Source organism: Dysidea avara, chromosome 5 (assembly GCF_963678975.1).
Source record: "Dysidea avara chromosome 5, odDysAvar1.4, whole genome shotgun sequence".
NCBI classification, from domain to species: Eukaryota; Metazoa; Porifera; class Demospongiae; order Dictyoceratida; family Dysideidae; genus Dysidea; species Dysidea avara.
In genome coordinates this window covers 27330972-27352081 of record NC_089276.1, presented here as the reverse complement: position 1 = coordinate 27352081, position 21110 = coordinate 27330972, and the positions used below count along the sequence as shown (strand labels likewise).

General features: G+C 37.0%; 3 protein-coding genes across 8 annotated transcripts in view; all 3 read right to left on the bottom strand.

The window, feature by feature from the left end:
- Positions 1–1085: 1085 nt before the first annotated feature.
- On the bottom strand, positions 1086–12495 carry LOC136255770 (protein O-linked-mannose beta-1,2-N-acetylglucosaminyltransferase 1-like). Of its 3 annotated transcripts, XM_066048656.1 has the most exons (22): positions 12273–12495; positions 6631–6712; positions 6472–6578; positions 5602–5667; positions 5284–5397; positions 5166–5235; positions 5064–5111; positions 4192–4377; positions 3995–4032; positions 3873–3943; positions 3789–3820; positions 3445–3488; positions 3267–3392; positions 3166–3224; positions 3038–3110; positions 2530–2708; positions 2055–2195; positions 1956–2000; positions 1849–1909; positions 1687–1800; positions 1559–1629; positions 1086–1503 (listed from the first exon to the last, which is right to left on the bottom strand). In XM_066048656.1, the coding sequence occupies exons 1-22, from the start codon at positions 12300–12302 to the stop codon at positions 1470–1472; spliced, it is 1791 nt and encodes a 596-aa protein (XP_065904728.1). In that variant the 5' UTR covers positions 12303–12495; the 3' UTR covers positions 1086–1469. The 3 variants fall into 3 exon arrangements, with proteins under 3 accessions (XP_065904728.1, XP_065904729.1, XP_065904730.1); XM_066048657.1 differs by lacking the exons at positions 6472–6578; positions 6631–6712; XM_066048658.1 differs by lacking the exons at positions 5602–5667; positions 6472–6578; positions 6631–6712.
- A 5161-nt stretch (positions 12496–17656) lies between these two features.
- On the bottom strand, positions 17657–20966 carry LOC136256735 (ubiquitin-protein ligase E3C-like). 4 transcript variants are annotated; one of them, XM_066049743.1, is made up of 9 exons: positions 20823–20966; positions 20593–20765; positions 20415–20547; positions 19771–19819; positions 19624–19708; positions 19477–19575; positions 19342–19431; positions 18485–18682; positions 17657–18116 (listed from the first exon to the last, which is right to left on the bottom strand). In XM_066049743.1, the coding sequence occupies exons 2-9, from the start codon at positions 20737–20739 to the stop codon at positions 17946–17948; spliced, it is 972 nt and encodes a 323-aa protein (XP_065905815.1). In that variant the 5' UTR covers positions 20740–20765; positions 20823–20966; the 3' UTR covers positions 17657–17945. The 4 variants fall into 4 exon arrangements, with proteins under 4 accessions (XP_065905815.1, XP_065905816.1, XP_065905817.1 ...); XM_066049744.1 differs by having other exon boundaries at positions 20433–20547; XM_066049745.1 differs by having other exon boundaries at positions 20415–20497.
- Positions 20967–21021: 55 nt separating this feature from the next.
- The window catches only part of LOC136256734 (ubiquitin-protein ligase E3C-like), a gene marked incomplete in the record, with an annotated part of 5346 nt that continues 5257 nt past the window's right edge, over positions 21022–21110 (bottom strand). Inside the window, 1 exon segment of the mRNA XM_066049742.1 lies at positions 21022–21110.

The window sequence follows — 21110 nt, the reverse complement described above, 5'->3', positions numbered from 1 at the left end:
AAAACTTTGGCTTGCAAGGGGACATACAATTCTGAGGGTCTACCAGACACCAGCTCTGGTAGCCTATGTAGTTAACTAACTATAGTTATCTACTTACAATTATCTAAAATAACTATACGTAATTGCTTGGTGCAGGAGTCTTGGAGCGGGCATCGAGAACAAAGGCACAAGTAATGAAATCTACAGGGTGTGTTGTCAAAATTGACTAGAAAATGGTTCCATAGAAATTTCTTCAGCTTTATACTTTGATTACTTCTAAAGATTGAGACAAGTCATTAATACTGAAATTTTCTCTTCCCCGCCCGCGTTGCCATTTTTCTTAAGGATTTTTTTGTATCTCTGACTGGTGTGAGAGACTGGTGGTTGAGTGCAACCATACAGCACCTAAGTTGTTAGCTAGCTAACTAGGATGAGCAGACTAAGGAAATTGCATTTTGAGTATCTTGTAGCTAGCTAAATAAATACAACTATCCAGTTAATAATAATAATAATTAAAGAGCTCCCACATTGCTATTTTGAGTATTGGAGGATGAGTAAACTTATATTTGGCCTAATCTTTATTATGTCTCATTATATATAATATGTATAGCTACCGGTATTAAAATAACCTAGCTAAAAAACTTTTGAAAAGTCATTCCAACTGGTACCGTTGTTGTCTGCCAATGTCTGGTGTCCTCCTGCATCAGTTTTTAGCTTATTTCAATTAGCCATTTGGTAGTGACTGTGCTTGAATTATAACTAGTTACTGTTAGCTATACAGACTAGCTATAACACATGTTAGTAGCTCGATTAGTAGTGTATAGCTAATTGTGAATTATGTATTCATGAGCTGTATTGCTTTTCAGATAAAAGTGAAGAGCATAATAGAAAGTAACAACAGTTCCTTGTTATACCAGAGCACCTAGATACTCTACTACAATAGCCTCTAATATCCTAACTGAACAGCCACACATGCTTTTGAACTTGAGATACTGCAATAATCAACATTATATTGACATAAATAAACTTTTAGTAAAATATTGAACGTAGTAGGTGAGAAAAAAGAAATGCCAGAAAAAGCCAGCTCATTTCTATTCAGCTTTACTGCTGTGTATGCAATTTTCACATCATCATGGTAAAGATGTAATTTATAGATACATAGACAGATTTCAAATACAGTAAAATATCTTGTTGTAGTACAATAAGTATGTATAAAAGTTCTGGGTGTGTAGTACATACTGTGTACAGACAAGCTAGATATGATAAGTTGATAACATTAATAGCGAACTTGGGGTTGCAGGTTAAAACCTAATTATAAGCCATGTGCACATATTGGACTGAAACATTCACTTAAATTCATGTACTCATTACCAACACACTTCATTACAACACAATGAATCAGGTGACTACAGTTTTCTGGGCAAGAACAGTCACCAAATTCATTCATGTACTTCATTTTGTGGAGTGTCAACTCTCCGTACACATCCCAATCAGAAAATGAGTGATAAATTTTCTGGCTTGTGTCTACAATAACATAAAAACATGGGACAAACATACGCAACGATATACTCTGGCTCACATGCAGTATGGAGAATCAGGACAGCCTATCACAATGATGTGATTACTATTGAACCAAAACCTCCACAAGCTCTATGAGATAAAACAACAGTAATTACTTTGAAAATATGTATAACCACATGTATTTACCTTATGGAATCCACGAGCATCAAGGTCCCACAGCCTTAAGCACTTGGCCACTCTCAACCATGTACCATAATCCAAAGCACCATTTTTACTGATGTATACTGTGTATGTCTCACCCTGACATAATATAAAATTAACATACAAAAATTTTAACAAAAACACTACCATAGTTTCTGGCACAAAATGACCACTACACGGATCACCCTCTAAGTGCTTCGATGTTCCTCTGTTACCATCTAATATAGTCACTAACAACAACAATATACCCTCACTGTATTAACTGATGAAGGAGGTCTTCATATTTATCCTGTGTCATCCTGTATTAACATACAGTAGTAATTGTGTCATGCTCTTGGTAGAGGTTGAGGTACCTGTCTATATCCTTCAGTTCCACCATTGGTTGTGTGTTGAGTTTGTGTCGCTTAAAATATACCTCTTGGAAGTATGGGTTGACATTAGTACCAGAGTTGCCAAAGTGATATGTCCGTGATACATCAGGTATGATGCACTCTCTATGACATGTAAAACAAATATAATTAAATGTCATCATGTTAAAAATGAATTAAAGATCCAAGTGATGAAAAACTAGTGAAACAAGAGATATGAACAAAGGTATTACAACACAGCCCTGTGGGAACATCTCTACATTGGCATTTCAGAATAATTATTTACTAAATTCCAAAGCTCTTCATACACACTTCAGCTTTGTGCTAGCTGGCTACAAGGACTACAATGCAGTTCTTAGCATCATGTTTACACATGAAACGTTTTAAGCAAGTATAGAAAATAAAACCTGACATCACAAACAGAAATAGTCCGTGAAAACTATAAAAACATATAGTTTACCTTTCCTTTCTCACTCCATCCATTCTCATCCACATGTCCCAGTCCCATAGTTTGTCTGGAGTTGGCCATATTGGCTCTAGTTCTTCTTTGAACATTTTACGCTTCAATAGCCATCCCAGTCCTGGCATTGTCTCTACTCTGTACAGTAACTGACTATCCTTACAGGAGTGTTCATATCCCTATGGTAACATTGAGAGTGACAGTGACACACATGAACACAACACACATGCATGCACACACAAGCACACTCAAACACTGCACATGCATGCACGCACGCACGCACGCACGCACGCACACACACACATGCATACACATACACTCACACAAATGTACATGCACACAACACACACACACACACACACACACAACAACCTCCAGGCAATTGGCTACAGCCGTTCTTCCTTGTCCAGAGGAACACATCACATACGCATAAGTGAACACCAAAACAATTAATACAAAAATGACCAAAGACATATCACACACACAACACACACATGCACACACTCACCAGATCATTCCAAGCTGATATACAATATATTGAATCATCTTTACCCATTAAACCGATTGTCTGACTAAAATAACTATGGTAACAGCAAGTGATATACAAGTAATGTAGTAGCAGTAAACAATAACAACCTGAAAAAATCTGGTGATACTTCGAGGTCTTCCTCCAAAATAATTGCATATTCTGCATCCTATAAACACACATTAAATCTGAAAAATGTATTTCAAATTACCGGATAAAGGTCAAATATCTTCGTTAGGCTAGCCCCATAATGTTGAGTGATGCGTCCATTTCTCTGACTAGATGGTTCATGTTGTACAGCCCTGACATTATACAATGTTGCCACAGCAACTGGCTCCTGTTGGTATACAACACATAACACCTGACCACATGACACAGTCACCAATCACCTCATAGAAACCATCAATGAAGACAGTTACAAGAGAAGAATTGGCTGCAATGAAATAGTCATTCCATAAACGACCATGTACAAAAAGAATATCAGTAACTGTATGTAATGACAAACAAAAATATATTTAAATATTTTGAATTGCATACAAATACTCTATGTTGTAGCTGCTTTCAGATTTTAAAATTAGTTCTTCCTTAGTATTCGCCTAATTTAGGTCAAGACTCCACGAAAGTACCACCTTTTGTTTTATTGGTATCTACTTAATACATATTTACTGCCATTTTTTAGACATTATAATCACATTAACATGTTTTCAAATAAATTAACTCTGTGATCACTCACCACCAGCTGTTGATAATAGTATACGTAAACTCCTACAAAATTAAATTATACAAACTACATGTCTTCACGCATTTATGCACTTACTTGAATAAATACTGTGGGCGGTTACTAGCAATAATCCCTACAGGTACATCATGAATGTTGTTGTTCGGTAACTAGTGGTCATGATGGTACATCATGTAAACACTGTTACTATGGTAACATACTGAGTCACTCTTTATGGTGATCGGAATGGGATCAGAACCTGTAAAGAGATCATGTGAGCAAACAATAACAAAGTGAACCCTTTTCTAAGTAGATACTATGCAACCTTATGTACAGGCCAACTTTGAATATGTTTTTGGATTGTTTTCTTAAAATCCAGTCACTTACACAATAAAATTAATGCACACCATGCACTTACAGTCACAGAGTTCTTTGTATCCCTCATACTGTGAGCAAAATTTCTGCCTCAGTTTATTCTCATTTGTGTTAGGCCAGTTACAAACAGGTTGGATAACATCCAGTGGAATAGTGATAGTGAGTGAAGTGTCTTCTCCCCATTCTGACAAGCCTGGGGATTTGGAATGATCTTCTCCAAGTACTGCTCCTACGGTATATACAAGTATAGAACAACAATCCCCACAGTATATTATAAGTAGTATGCGCAGGACATCATTGATGGTAAAATTGAAAACATTATATTCTACTAGTAAATAATTTCTTCTTGATTTAGTGTTAGTTAGCTACTTGTTTAGTTCAAATTGTTTGTCACCACTCTGACACTGACTTGGTGGTTTGTCAGTTAGTTCACCCTCTGAAAAAGTCAACATACACATTAAATTATGTATGACCAGTTTCATAAAACTACCTGATCCCTCATGGCTGGTATAGGCCATGTCACAAATACACAACTATAGTTCATCCACAATTCCAACCATCCTATGTAGTGCAATGGTGATGAAACGATAGTCCTATAACCTTACTTAAATTTGTGTGTGAAATGCTAAGCAAGGAGGATGTAGCACAGAAACTGACTCCAAGAAATGTGCAAATGCTGATCACCATAGTCATCAGCCTTTGTTTAGTAGCCATAGTGAAAAGTTACTGGAAAGAAATTAATCACCAAGTTACATACCAACCAAGCAGTACTCATTTCATTCTCAAGTATTTTCCAACTACTAAAACTACCACATCATTAAGTCCCTAAACGTATGCATTAAAGCTACACGCACATCTCCATTGGGTAACTGATAACGCTAAGTATTGCACAATATATATGAATCATATACCAACCTTGTTTCTTAGTTGCAAACACCCACATGTCACGCCATCGAAGTGACTCTACAATAACAACAACCAATTACAATACATTCCATCATATTACCATATACTAACCTGCTAACTGACTACCTAGTGAATGTAGTGTGGATCTGACAGTGTCTGTGAGTGACAGTGTTGCCTCATCCTTGAAATACAAATCAATTGCAAGCAAATGAAATATACATGAGTGTACCTTGATAACAAAGAACATGTATCGTCCAACTGCAATAGATTTCAGAAATACATCTAACTCCTCAGAGCCTCCAGGGGTGTAAGTATCAAATCTTCTTTTTGCCATTACAATTCCCTAAGTGAGTAGTAACTTACTTTGTGAGATAGCAGGCACACTTGATTCAGCACACGTAGGTATGTAAACCTCAAAAAATTACACTTAAATAGAACATTTAGGCAGCCAAATACGTGTAGTAACATGAAATATTAAAACTCAGCTTATATTTTTGCAAACACTAAACTCAATACAATTTTTTAATCACAAATATTAAACACTTACAGTAGCTTGGTTCACTACTACCACATACATACCACGAGCCTCATCTCCACCAGTAATATGAAAGACCTACAGTAATGGTAGAAATATAGCATCACGCAAACTGCTATGCCATAGGTGTCCCCCCACCCCCATTGCAAGTGGTTCAGGCTAAGCGGTTTTAATTACCACAGGCATAGGCGGCGGAAAGGGGGGGGCTAGGGGGCTAAAGCCCCCCCCCTCAGAATGATATCACAACGAAATTATCTTTCTTGGAGTGGGGCTGAAAACCGTGATAAAGATCGAGATACTCTAATAGAGCAGTCACTCTAATAAAGTAGTCAGTGTGTAGCGAGCTATGTAAGAATTTTTATGTAGTTTATCAGCTAGAAATGGTAGCTGGTGAGGTGGAAAGCTCTTGTCAGTTGGTTGTGACCTTTTTTTTTTTTCTTTTTTTTTTTGGTCTCACCTTACCAAACTATAGAAATAAGTCTGGGTTAGCCCAGCCCCCCCTCATATCAACTACTTCCTCCGCCGCTGACCACAGGTGATCACCCTATGCTATAAGTGATCTCCCCTAACACTTCACATTGAGAGAACAGTTATAAACAAGATATAAGCAACACTTCATTCTAAAAGAATAGCCCCTCACTATTAGCCAAACCATTACACAACTTCTAGTTGCCCAAGACTGCCTCATCTAGAACTGCTGTTTTCACAGGCAAGAGCTGGAGCAGCAGCAGCAATAGTACTAATAAAGAATAACTATTTGAGCAGACGAATTATGTAACCATATTAGGCCATAGTAGTAAGGCACAATGTATGACACTTTGACGACTCTGAGGGGGATGGGAGGAAACCAACAGTTGTAACATGACACAACATATAACATACACTGCTCCCATCAATAATCACTGTAGCTCGCTGTTTACTGGACAACAACTCCACATGTAAATATTCTTGATCTGGTTGAGATACACTTGTAAGGTGTCGTCCAACAACTAATGTTACAAGAGAATTGTGAAATATTTAGTGATAATGCTCCATTCTCACTTTGATTGATGTTACTATCTTGGTCCCCTCTTGTGATATGAACAGTTATGGTATTGATGAGTATCCATGATATTAGACACACCTACAAACAGGCAACATACAGTATTCCAATTGTCAATTCAGATATGTACACAAGGTTCAAGCTGAGGTACAGGCAATTGATAATTGTCAGATGTATCCTTTACGTATATACAGATACTAAACAACAATGTGCACATATCTGATTTTTTGCACTGAAGATGTACCATACAGTGTTCAATATGAAGTTAAAATTTCACCTGAACTGTTTAGTTGTATTAGTGACAAGTATTTGACCACCAATTTTTTTCAGATAAATGAATTAATGATTTGGACAGCCACTCATGGTACCTAAAAAACAATGAATCTTTACACAATTTTTACATTATGAAACACCCATCCTTGCTTGTACTACTACTACACTCCAAGCATGCATGCAGTACTAAGAGTGTGGGAGTTGCTTGTAATCCCGCTATATTCAGTTTCTGGACATCAAGTAAATTGATGCATGCTCACTGCCCTCCAACCACACGAAAACCAACTGGATTAGCTAAAGATATTTAAAATGAATTTAGCAAGCTTATAGTGATCCAAGTAGAAGCAGTAAGATACTTTATATTCTTTACCAGTACTGAAGTACTGGTGATGACCATACCACTTGTAGCTACCAATACAAGCATTATAACTGTGATCACCTCTAGCGGGATCATCAAGCTAATTACAGTATATCCATTCAACCATCTTTGGTTGGTTTCATTCATTGACCTTCCCAGCGTTTGGAACTTTAGATCATGAATTGTACCATTCAAATAACTAGTATAACAGGGCACATATTATCCAGTTTGGAGGATAATACAAGCAGAGATGGGTGATAGTGCTGTACCAATTTTTAACTGCAAGTTGAGCTCAACATGGACCAAAACACTAAACTACAATACTGTATGTGTATCTCGCAGTTTAGCTAGTAATAACTATTAACTGTTACAACTGGCAGCAGTGTTATGTCAACTGCAAACTTTAACATAGTAATAAATTTCTACGAATTAAATTTCTGGAAAAATAACACTACCTTTCAAACAAGGCACCATAGCTTCCACATACTTCAATTTACAAAAATAAGTAATAAAATCTGAGTTGTATGATATACAACTTTTACTGTAACGACCAAGGGAAAGACCCTCGTACAGTGAATTTACATATCCAGGTGAAAAATATTTCAGTGAAAAACTTGCATGTTTTGTAATATATCTTTGTAAAATGGCCAGTGCAGTAGTTTGGATGGATTCTTAATCAGTACACTATGACTCATAGAATGAGACCAAAAAGTTGAGTAAGGGGAAATTACATCCTTGTACAGTTTCGCAAAACATTTTGGTAACCCTTGAAGGTTCCATAACAACATATTATAGATTGCAAGGTATCTATTTCCATTAATTCTTTTAGCTAATGAATACTTGCAAGTTATATTATTGGGTGTTTATCATATGAAACAATCTGCCATAGTGAAACATCGCAGGGAAGCCACCTACATGTTCATAGAACCAAGGGTTTATGTTGACAGGTAAAGTCTTTTATTCTGTGAATTCGTGCTATCCTATTAGGGACCTGTGAGAAGGCTTAAAGCCTGTGAATACAGGGAGTCAGAAGACATGTAGCTAAGACCACTCCAAATGAGGATGTAGTTTCCCCTCCTCCGCCCGCATCACGCCTGAGCACCCATATTAATTAGTCATGATTACCATATCATTATCATTATTTTCTAAATATGAGATAATTATTTCATGGCAGTACTGCTACATGTATAGATGTGTGTAAAGTCTTCTGTTCTTCTGTTACATACTGAAACTCTGAAAGAATGACTCTAAGAGGCCTTGTAACTAATTGGTCACTTGTGGAAAGTTGAGGAGTTTCTAAGTAAGTACTGAGCTAGATGATGGAATATCGATCTTCGCATGCACCCACATTAGATACAGTAAGTAAGTGCTCAAATGACAATAGAAATAATATACCGTATAGCGGGAAATTTTTGAAAGGTTAAATTTTCGAAAAAGACTGCTTGATTGGAAATTCGAAAAAATATTTTTGAAACAATGTCTCTTTACTGTGCCGCACCGTAGATAATTAATTCACGGAGGAGGCTAACAGTGGTTGCATTGATCACATACATAGCTGCTTTAATTGTTCAGTACAGCTAGATAAACGTTCAATCTGGCTTTGATAGAATCTCGTATAGTTATCCTAGGGTCATCCTTCGTACGTTGAACCATGTTGTTTGGCGGACTTCGCTTCAGTGGCCTGCGGATAGAGCCATAGCTAAGTACATGGCGTTTTTCAGCCCATATAGATGTTTGTTGATAATTATAGTCTTTCCTAGTAATTTCTGGTCTCTCGAGCTCTTATAGGCTTCAAGACTCGTGGTGTCATTCGTGCTCGCTCATGCATATGCGCGCGCGCTTGGTAGCTATAGCTATATGGCAAGCTACTTGTGTGTGGCCCAGTGCCTAGCTGTAATACATTAGGCCTATAGCTAACTGATATTAGCAGAACCTATGCATGCGTGCACTCACAAAAATCATTTATATATACCTAGCTATACTTTCTTTGATCGTCACTTCAAAGCCGGGATGTACTATTTTCGAAAAACTATTTTCGAAAACACATTGTTATTTTCGAATTTTTCGAAAATTTAACCTTTCGAAAATTTCCCGCTATATGGTAGTATTTTAAGCCTCAGTTTTATATTAGCCAGATAAAACAAGCATTAAATACTGCTTTCATAGCTAGCAACAGATTATTTACCCACCACTGATGAAATTCAATCACAAACTATTGTTGTGATTGTAGTTTTCAATCTGTGAGTATACCCGAGAACACGTAATCATCATCAACAAAAACTGGCAAAAGCTTTAGCAAATGCTTTCAAAATCATAATATTGGAGGCATTTCCTTATTATAATAATGCTCTGTGGGAAGGAGATTTGGATGCTCCAAACGTCACTATTGTGGTAATACTGCATGTGCAGCCATGGTTCATCGGTTCCTTGGAGAAGTCATCCTTTGATGAGATGATATAGAAATCAGAATACCAGGGGTGTAGCCAGGATTTCCTTGAAAGGAGTTCGGATATGAAGTGGAATGTCTTTAGGGGAGGACCTGGGTTCTTCCCCCTAAACCATGTTTGAACGATAATGCATACACAAAATGTACCCTTAGCCAGTAACATTAAAAGGTGCCATTTGTGCATCTAACTAGCTAATACCTACACACTACTGTTTATGGTGCATACAGAAACTATAAACCTACAAGTACAAGTACACAAAAAAAATTGGAATTTTCCACTAGAGTAGGGACCATAGAACATCGATAAAAAGTACTGAAACAAGCTGGAGTAGTGCATGATATTAAATCACAGTAAAACAATAAGAAGTGTTGTATCCCTACTGTGCATTTCGTGTGAATACGTATGTAATATTTCATAACTGGTACCATAATTGATTACTTGGAGCTCAGCATTATAAAGCAGTGGAATTTATTTATAGTGGAATGCTGTTATAGGCAAGTACCTCAAAGCCCTTTTTGATATATGTTGAAAGAAGGAATGACACAGAAAACAACGAAGCTTAACTGAGTATATTATTATTATTGTTAATTAGCAAAGCCCACTAGGGGCAACACGCTAATGAGCATTACAATCACATATTATATTATATTACTTACAGCGTTCTTAAATGTTTCAAGATCTATTGTGTCGATGTTAGGAATTTGAAGGGAGTTCCATTGAATAATTGTTCGAGGGAGGAAGGAGTATTTGTTCGAGGAGTATAATAAGCAAAAAGTCACAAAATCAAGAAGTGAGCTAGCCAATGTCTCTGTGATATCTCATTTTTGATCTGACTCTTTTTGGAAACCTGGAAAAGCTCTCTTGGTCAAGATAAATGTCGTTTTCATTTAAGAAGTTGTAAAGATTGTATTTGTATGTAATTGGTCTGTGTAGACCTGGCAGTATAGCTACACCACTGCTAAGTTTGAAGCATTATGTGGAGCTGCTCTGGTCCAGTACATTCATAGAATGATAGCATAGTGCAACTAGGGTATGTGAACCTTAACACTAAATTATGAATAACAGTACTGTGCATGTAAAACTGAGCTGTAGTAGGTTTTTTGACTTCATTTTATAGTTAGTTTTGTGGCTCAAAAACCATTGATGTAATAATGAATAACACTCCAAATAAATTCTCTGTTTCCCATCCACCGCCCGCATCTGGTTACTGCCAGCTCTAAATATTCCATTACTCCACAATCTTCCATTATTTTCTGGTTATTCTTATATACTGTACAGGCTCAGTAAAAGTGATCTTGTTACAGTGTCAGCTCATGTGTCAGCAGTGCTATCAAGATTCACGTTTGTGTAATTTAAAAAAAAAGCATTATGATATATAATATATAAGCATGTTACATGCCCCTGGTTTCGAGGCAGAATCTTTTAGTAAGGCTGAGATTTCGCCATGCGGATTTTAAGATTGCGTAATCGATCCCTCATGTAAATGACTCACAGTAGTGGTCGCATGTTTATTATTATTGTGGGTGTGCGCTTTGTGCTTCTTGGCCTCGCGACTCACTACTGTGAGTCTTGATCTTGTAACAGTGTCAGCTCATGTGTCAGCAGTGCTATCAAGATTCACATTTGTGTAATTCAAAAAAAAGGGTACAAGCTAAGCATGTTTATGCAGCTCTATATGGTTGTGTCATGCAAATAATGGCTTGAAAAAGCTGCCAATCTTATAATATGGAAATGGACCACCCACCTGTATGAAAATACAAGGGGGTGACACACAGGCACTCACTGTAGGTAGATCTGCGACCATGGTCAAAGTCAAATTTATGACTAAGAGCCTTTTTTTGATCTTGGACCGGTGACTTAGCAACAATATTTCAGTACTTTTTTATTGTGGGTTGGAATTTTTTACCCTTGACTTGGCACGATTTTGGTGGCCTTGACCTTTGACTTTGGTTGCAAATCTACCTACAGTGCCTGTGTGTCACCCCTTGCAAATATGCCTGAGTCCAGGATAGGAAACAGAGAATTTGTTTGGAATGGCCTAATAAGCCTCTCTCCCTTACCAAATTTTCAAAACACAGTGGATATTTGTCCGGCAGCCAGATGCTATTCTGTTTGATATCCGTCCGGCAATGTCACCCATGACTCGAGTATCAAACACACTAGTTGTATGAAGGTAAGTTTTTGGGTGAGTTCGAGGCAAGCTAGGTTTGACAGTGAGCGACGACCCTTGGCCCACACACCGGAAGTACCAGGTTCGATTCCAGGACAGGGCATGATTTTTGTTGTTTTTTTTCATTTGAGGACCCTTTTTGTCTAAGTTTTTTTTATTCACGTGACTTCCGGATAGATATCCACTGCCTTTTCAAAAAAAAAAAATACATTCTCATTTGGAGTGGCCTAAAACGTGAAAAAATCCCAGGCCCAGTGGTGACTTGATCCCTAGCAACATGCTTTTAATCCATCAAGCTTGTCTACTCATACTAGGCCTGAACATTTTCGAATTCTCTACAGTTCAGCTCTGACCCATGGAAGAATATTCGAAGGAAACACACGTAAACCTCACCTTTGAATTCCATGATCTTGCAGCTGTCATCAATATTATTGGCTTCCAGTAACGATTTTGTTCAGGCTTTTGTTCAGCGGTCTTGTCAGCGGTTCAGTCGACGTTCTTAAGTTTAAACATATAGCGCAGGCGCTACCCCCGCAGCAGATAATACAGTGCCACCCCCTTGATCGAGAGTGACATTCAGGAGTAAGTGACTGTACGTGGGACACATGTAAAATGTCTCAGGGCGTGGCTGACCATAACAAGAGAGGGGGTTATAATTACGATTTTGTTCAGCCCCCTCCTGATAGGTTAGTATGCAAGATTTGTCAGTTACCATGTCGCCTGGCACATGTGAGTGAATGTTGTGGCCATGTATTTTGTGAAGTCCACCTAGATGAGCTTCGAAATGCTTCAGGTCGTCACAGTAATGTATGCCCCACTTGTGCAAAGCCCCTGATAACCTACCGGAACTCTGCGATAAGTCGTGAAATTTTGAAGCTCAAAATTCACTGTTTGAACAGAATTGATGGCTGCAAATGGACGGGTGAACTATCCAGCATTAATGACCACCTTAACAGAGATAGCCGGGGATGTGAAATCATGTGTAGCACATGTAAACAGCTGATTCATCACACAGCAATGGCTAGGCATACTATGGAGTGCCCGCCATCTTATTGTAACTGTGGTATTGGGAGTGAAGTGGCCGGTGCACAACACAAAAAGAAATGTCGCAAGTACTCCATACCTTGTCCGAACAAGTGTGGACTGAATATTCCACAATGTGACCTGAGTGTACACAGGATAGTGTGTCCACTTGAGATAATCCGTTGTGGGCTTTGTGAAGTGGATATGTATGTGGCTCGTAAAGACAAAAAACAACATGATTTTGATTATGCATTCATACATTTGCAACGTACTTATGCTGAAATCAAGATGCTACAAGGAGCTCAAAAAGATCATGTCAAACAAGGCAATGTATATGTAGACCATGAACAAGATATTATTATAGAAGATGATATTATAGAAGACGATACTATAGAACATGATATTATAGAACATGATGTCTTAGAACATGGTGTTTTAGAACATGGTGTTTTAGAACATGGTGTCATACCGAATGAAGATATCAATGAAATTGCAAAAGGTAATGGTGTAAAAGAAAAGGTGGGCGTGAATCTGATGAAATCCGTTTACCTGCAAAGGTCAAGGGTGCGACTACATTTGGCTTTATTCTTTATATTTTTCATCGTTGTTGTGTTTCCTTCATTTTTAGCTGTAGTCATTATTATTTACCACAATAATAGACAAAACAATCTACTCTTCAATTTTGTAAAGATACCTATTTTCTTTGTGATAGATGTGGTAGGGTATGCAGTGATAAAACAGTTAGGAACAAAGTATAAATTGACAGGACACAAATTAGAACAATTTATCCTATTCTATACTATTGTGTCTGGAACTATCATGATTGGCAGTGTATTAGGTGGTGTAATCCGTTTTGTGATAATGTTTCTAGGTTACCTGTTGGGTGAGCATGTGGGTAATTTAGTGGCCGAGAAAGGATATAACAATAAAGAACTTTATTGTACTATTTGTAGATTAGTGGGTGTTGCATTAGGTAGTAGTGTAGCTATAGTATTAGTGATTGGTGTGTTTGGTATGCCTTGGGGTGTGTTTCAGATATTGTTGGTGTAAGTTTTCTGATATTATATTGTATCTATTATGTGTAACTTATGAACTAATTTTTGTATTTTATGCTGTTCTTGCATTTTATAACATTTATTTTGTCTTTAATTTCATATTGGAGAAGACCACTAATGTAGTATAATATAAAACTGAAAGATCGTCTGTCCTGTCTGTTTGCATTGTTTCATAGATACAATGCTTTGTCAGAAATTGCTTCAGGTTTGCAAGATCCAAAAACTAAGTGCCCGTCATCCATTAGTACCAACTTATCTGTTTATTTTTATTGGGCAACTGGAAACGGAAAGTGGAAATTGTCAAATCATCATACAAACGTACCCTGGAGTGAAACCCTTGTTTAGTGGCCACCTCTTAAAGACCTCCTTACAAAGACCACATTGTAATTAAATTTCAAAGATAGCTGACTTAAAAGACCATTTCATTTCAGACCACCCTCTTTACAAAGACCATGCACCTCTCACGTAATAATAACTAAGATTCCAAGCATCTATTCCATGACATTATCAAGACAGCTAGGCTCTTACGGTCCTAGGGTAAAACCTCAACTTTTAAAGACCACCTCTGTATGAAGACTGCTTCTATACAAAAACTACATTGTAATTAGGTACTAAAGATAGGTAAGGCCACTTCATGGTCATGTTTTATAAAGACCATGGTAATATTTGATAAGCTTCAAACATGCATTTCATGACTCATAGAAAGAGGTCAATGTCATCTCCCATATTTTGGTCCACACTTCACTCAAGTCATCTACCACTATCGCTTAGTTTGTACCAGAATATGTCAACTCCTTAGTCCATGCAACTGAAATGTGGCTATAGTTATCAACAAAAAATGAGGTCTCATAAAGAGATGATGGCCTTACGAGTATATTATTTTTTAGCTGATCTAGCTGTTTTGATAAGTTATGAAATAGATGTTTGGAACCTAGGTATTATTACAATATGGAGAGGTGGTCTATGTAAAGAGAGTGGTCAGGTGACCATGAAGTGGGTCAGTATGCCTTAGCCATCTTGGAGATCTACAGTAATTACAAAGTGGTCTTTGTACAGAGGTGGTCTTTATAAGAAGGTTGTCTTTAAGAGGTGGTCACTATACAAGGGTTTCACTCTAGGGTACATTTATATGACAATTTGACCATTTCCGTTTTCCATTTCCAATTTCCATTTCCGGTTTCCATTTCCACTGTTTCCAATTGCCCATTTTTATTGCTGTTTTTCAGTACACAAATATATTGAGAGCCACTGGCAAGTGCCTGCTACCAGTGATAAATAAAGTTAATTACAATAAACAATAAAAATAATATATAATACTTGTTAATTGGTGATAGTAATGCTGTTGAACAGCAAGGGACTACAATAAAATGTGTATTTGTATATACAAATGTAATAATTATAACATGCACTCCAGTCATGTGATGTGTAGTAGATGTAGTTCAGATTTACCTCATTAACTAGCAAATGTGAACTATCATTTCCTACACATTATATACCCCACTGAAGTGCATTAATTTTTATGTTCATCACATTTAGAGTTCATCACATTTAGAGTTCATCACATAATTATGTACAAAACTATTAATGTACATTTTATTGTAGTGGTAATGGAAACTACAGAATGATCATAATATGAAATAGGTATAGTAGCAGCTATAATTATAGTATAGTGTAACTCTTTAGCCAGAATTGCAAGTGTACAAATTTAGCTGAAATTGTTAATCAGATGTTATGCACCACTAGAAGAGCAAGATCCTTTGCAGGAGTGTTGTATTCTGTGTCTCAGACATTTGGTATTGTCAGCACATATAAATGTATTAAAAACTGTATAGTTAGATATAAATAGAACAAAGAATTAGGATACTTCCTTGGGATATACCAGAAATGTTGTTGGTGTATATGGTAGTTGAGGAATCATTGGTTGCCTTTAGCTATCATTAAAAACACTGACAGAAGAAGGCAGTGCCTAAAAACATGCATCTGTTGTAGTATATATGTTGCAAGACAGGATATGTCTATAATAATGTAGTTGAGATTATTGTAGGAACTAGCACACCTGTAGTTGTTGATTAATTTTGATTCATAGTCACTACAATCAGAGCTTGCGGATTATAGAGGGTTTCTTAAAGAGTGAATATGGTTAAGATGATGTTTTGTGTGGATGGCATAAACCATGCAATTGGGATATGCTGCTTCTTCTTAACACTACTTGAAGTTTCTTAGTTTATACTCGAATGGTATATCCCTATTGTAAGGAACAGTTCATAGTTTACTCTTTTAGTAGTTTTTCAGTAAACCCACATTCACTGATATTTTACTGAGAGTTTAAATTAGTGAAATAATATGTTCCATATACTGAATTAGACAGTATAATGTCAATCTTGAACCAGCTACGTATATAGTGCATACATATGTACATATAAATTCAATGCAACACTCATTTTGTCAAGTTAACCGGCAAAATCGATTGCTAATATTATAGCAAAAGATGGCCTCAGGGAATATACCTGCTATATCTCATTATACTCGTACATACATGCATGCATGCAGTTATATGCAAATACACTACATCATAAGACACCTACGTATAGCTACATAGCTAGCTACTGTAATATTACTTATACGTAGTTAGTTTAGTTAATTCTTTAGCTTCCCATCTCCCACATTTCACACATGACTTCAATAAGCAGCCTATTGGAGGAATCATCGACACTCACGTACGCAGTGTTAAAGTGATATCCTGAAGAAGGCAGTGTTTCTATAGAGCTGACTGGAAAGGTTTGTATAATTCTATATAAAGCCCATTGGCCTACTGTCTATCACATGATGTAACTTCATTTAAAAGTTACTCTTATAGAGTTGAGAAGGTTGGAAAATCAAAGGTGGCAGTCCTTCCCAGTGCAGTCCTTACAGTAAATCAACTCAGTTTTGATAACTGCCAGCGGTATCTCCCAGAATATTATTGCAGGAAGTGTGATTACCGGCATTATGTTTATCTCTCAGTAGCTCATTTGTGTGTACACACCTAAAAATTAATAACAACTTTATTGTTAATTTGTTTACTGGTACACAACCCTGAAGTCCATATAATTATTGCTCCTCTCCTAAAATGCTTTTCATTCCCTTCTTAGTTTTACATAATATTATCCTTTCTAATATGCTACAAGGGTCATCGTCACCTGAAAACCACTGGCTATAACTAAGCCCATCCATTTGGCTACCATACCACATGTATAATATAGGGAAGTACATGGCCTTCATTCACATATCTGGAATATATATACACAAGTCATTCCCACTGTGTGTCACAATCAGGGCCGCCCACAGGGGGGGGGAACTGGGGAATTTTGCCCCGGGGCCCCAGCCTGAAAGGGGCCCCAGGAGGCCTCATGAAGGGCCTCCTGAATACCTGTTTAAAAGATCGATATACTCTAATAGAGCAGTCAGATCTAAATACTCTAATAGAGCAGTCACAGTATTCTTCAGAGGAGCAGTGTAGCAAGCTTATAGATAAGGAGATATGGTTGGTGATGGGTAGTTATTGTCATTGCCAGCACGTTGTGACCTTTTTTTTTTTTTTTTTTTTTTTTTTGGTCTTCACCTTACAACTTGGGTCAAGGGCCCCACTTCAACTCTTTGCCCTGGGCCCCTTAATTTCTCTGGGCGGCCCTGGTCACAATTACCACTACAAACAAAAGGTTTCTTGTTGTTATTTATTTTTTCTTAGTTTAGGTAAGGGTAAGGTGAGTACACAAGGCAACAAGGCCTATAGGGGTACCACCTACACCTACAAACACAAGTACAAAAAGAAAAGAAATACATACAGATACAACACACTAAATTACATATAAAACTTAATTAGAACAAAGAAAACTATACAACAGTCGTCTAAAATAGGCATGGAGGGAAACAGACAATTGCAAAATGTGTGTTTCTTGTATAGCAACAGATATACTTTATTTTACACTGCATGTATTATATAATTATGTTAGCTGAATTCAAACCCTGCCCCAGAATTTATTGCATAAAATAGCTTCTCTTTCATCAGTGATACATCTCTGATGTCTGGTAACTTCAGTAGATTCATACAAGTACTAGCAGTAGGTAGTCTGCCTTCCTCTCCACTCACAAACTGGATGCCAAATGGTGGTAACAGTTTCTATGGTGAGTAAAATGAAGCACTTTTACAACAATACTGTGTGTTGTATTATGTTATTGTTCTAACTTGAAGAAATCAACAATGAAAACCACGGTCATGAGATGTATTAATTATATGTATGCTTGGGTGAATCAATTTACAATAGTTAAAAGCTTTGGACTAGTTGTTAGTCCAACAGACAATGCATACGTGAATTCCTAAAATGTATTTAGCAGAAAAAAATTACTAAACTTTTATGCTTCTTGTAGTAGATATAACATAATCATGCAGTTACATAGTCACATGCACATCTACTAAATATAAATAAATATTTTAACAGAGCAGTAAAGTTGACTGCAGCATATACACAAACATGTCTGATTACTAACCTTGAACCCAAATAATGGAGGTCTTGGGCAGCATGTAACAAACTTGAGTAGAAGTTGCTTCTCTTCATTAGTCATCATGTCCACAACCTTCCAGAATATTTTGATACACTCATGTTTGTCATCATAGCCTCCAGTGTAGCGGGTGCTTGCCCTTAAGTCAGTTACATCAATAACAACATCTCCTCCAGATATTAGCAGCTTGTAAGAGAAACATTTAACATGATTACAACCTCAAGTGATAATACTAACAGTAGTAGGGATGTGTAGTTTAAATTTACAGAGGATTAGGTACATCTATATTTCAGATGACTACAGTACAATGGATTAATTACGTATGTAGCTTAGCAAAATAAAGTCCAAGCAATAATAAAATTTTGTGCAGAGATGTCCCAGGAAGGTAGCATGCTAATGACTTGCCACTGCCTTAAACACTGCAAGAATGTGGCATAATGCATGCACAGCACTTCATACATGGAGTGCTTTCAACTGCATACACACATGTATATAATTCAGAGAGATCAATATTTTCAAAAAATACATAATACTATTATGCTGTTGAATTTCGCCAACTTAAATATCTACAGACCTGTGGTGAGCTGCACAGGTAGTCTGAGGGATTGATGGGCTAAACTATACATATCTGTGGAGTGCATTGGAAGACCATTATTTCTTAGCTGCCACCTTTCATTTTTAACTCTAGCTATTTTAAGACAGCAAACCTTTCCCCACAACTTGGATGCCTTGGTATATGTACATACTTAATAACAAACTTAATGATAAACTTTTTCTTATATCGTTATATACATTTACGTATCTGTCACAATATAATTATGTACACAAACTGGTACACCACATACTTGCAGTTCATAATGGCTGAAGAACTGGAACCATTTACATGGAATAACATTAGCCAGTCCTTCTCTGAATGATTCACACTGACGACTAAGCTACATGATAAAATCTGTTAAACCTGTTTCACATAAAGGGTGTACCTGTCTGTTTAGTCTATAATTAGCAACAAGATGAATGTACTCAAACTTGTTGTCATCAGTAACAGGTAAAGCACTGCCATTTGGTTTCAAATCAATTGTCTGTATATTGTTTAAGATGTTAAGGGGTATATGTATTTTAACAATTACCTGAACATTTCCCATACTATTGCTAGTATTAGAGAATGTGAGGTATAAATCAGCAACACTAGTTTCCTTCAGTGACAGCAGATTGCTACATGTTACAATGGAATTATCTACCTATCAATAAAGCCTAACACTTTGCACGACACTTACCGATATAGTTGTGGATCCAGTGATGCTAAGTGATGTATATCCACACTGCCTGTGGTAGATAATAACCACTTACATAATAATAATATATTTGAAACAGTGAATTCAACGTAGTTGCATGCACAATGTCACCATATGCAAGCATGTACACACACACACACACACACACACACACACACACACACACACACACACACACACACACACACACACACACACACACAAACACAAACACAAACACATACAGTAAAGCAGTTGGGATATCTGTGCGTAGCATGCTTTGCTCCTTTAGTCAATTGAAGGCACACCACCTAATGATAAACAACTTGTAGAAAGCCATACCGCTTTATGGGTGGAAGCTGGAAGCATACGTACATACTACTACCATTATGAGATTTCCTTGCTTTCCAGTTAACACAGTATTCTTTAAAACACAGTAATTTAAGCTTGCAACACATCAACTGCAACACCACAAAAACAACAACATCAGTATATACAACTATATACCTGGAGCCTTGCAATAGCCAGGATAATGCTCCAACAAATCTATTACTGCCTTGCACTAACACACACATGTGCATGTGCACACATACTCGCACACACATAATAATGCACACAAATAAACAAACACACACACAAACACACACCTCCACTAAGTATCTTACGCAAGAAGAAACTAGCCAAGGGCAGTTCTAATACTAAATTCTCATAAAGTGCCTTCCCTATCAGTCTACCAATGAAGAAATAATGCAATTGATAATCTTTCATGATCATGTGAGCCTGCAACACCACCATGTTACCATGACAACAACTCATATGGCTCACCTGTGGATTAGGAAATAATTCTTCTTGATCAGTACTACAAAACAATCCCCCATTTGGATCAAACGATTCTTTGATCAACTCAGATAAAAACTCCCGTAAAACTCCTGGTCCAAAACCAGGTTCTTTTATTCGCAGTGCATTCACCATGGTAACCCGTAGATTCTTTCGGATATCTGGTGAACATAACAATAGTAAGTAATCATATGTGAGTAATTTAGAGTCATACTCACCAATATCCGGTGATGCTAGTTCAGTAAATGAATCAGAGTAAAGTTTGTTTCTTCGTATCTCAAGACTTATGTGTGGTTCTTAGCAAATAATACAAGCAGTGGATTTCCTTGCAGTTTTGCTCTTCTTCACAAGCCTCCAGAACAGCTGGCAATGTGCATGGATATACAACAAATACAGACAGTTCATGAAATGACTTACGTTGACTCTGTCAGTAAATGAAAATACATAAGGGCTTCACTGTAAAAGATCTCTTGTTTGAATTACTGACTGTCTGAGAGGACGAGTTA

Bases quoted from the DNA above. Each gene is read 5' to 3' on its own strand.
- LOC136255770 (XM_066048656.1), bottom strand. From the start codon at position 12,302: ATGACAGCTGCAAGATCATGGAATTCAAAG. The intron at 3,111-3,165 runs GTTGTTATTGTT...CTGTTACCATAG, and splicing joins GTATCACCAGATTTTTTCAG to TTATTTTAGTCAGACAATCG. The intron at 1,630-1,686 runs GTAAATACATGT...TTTATCTCATAG, and splicing joins ATGCTCGTGGATTCCATAAG to AGCTTGTGGAGGTTTTGGTT.
- LOC136256735 (XM_066049743.1), bottom strand. From the start codon at position 20,739: ATGGTGAATGCACTGCGAATAAAAGAACCTGGTTTTGGACCAGGAGTT. The intron at 20,548-20,592 runs GTGAGCCATATG...GTGGTGTTGCAG, and splicing joins AATTATTTCCTAATCCACAG to GCTCACATGATCATGAAAGA. The intron at 19,576-19,623 runs GTAATTGTTAAA...AACAATATACAG, and splicing joins ATAGTATGGGAAATGTTCAG to ACAATTGATTTGAAACCAAA.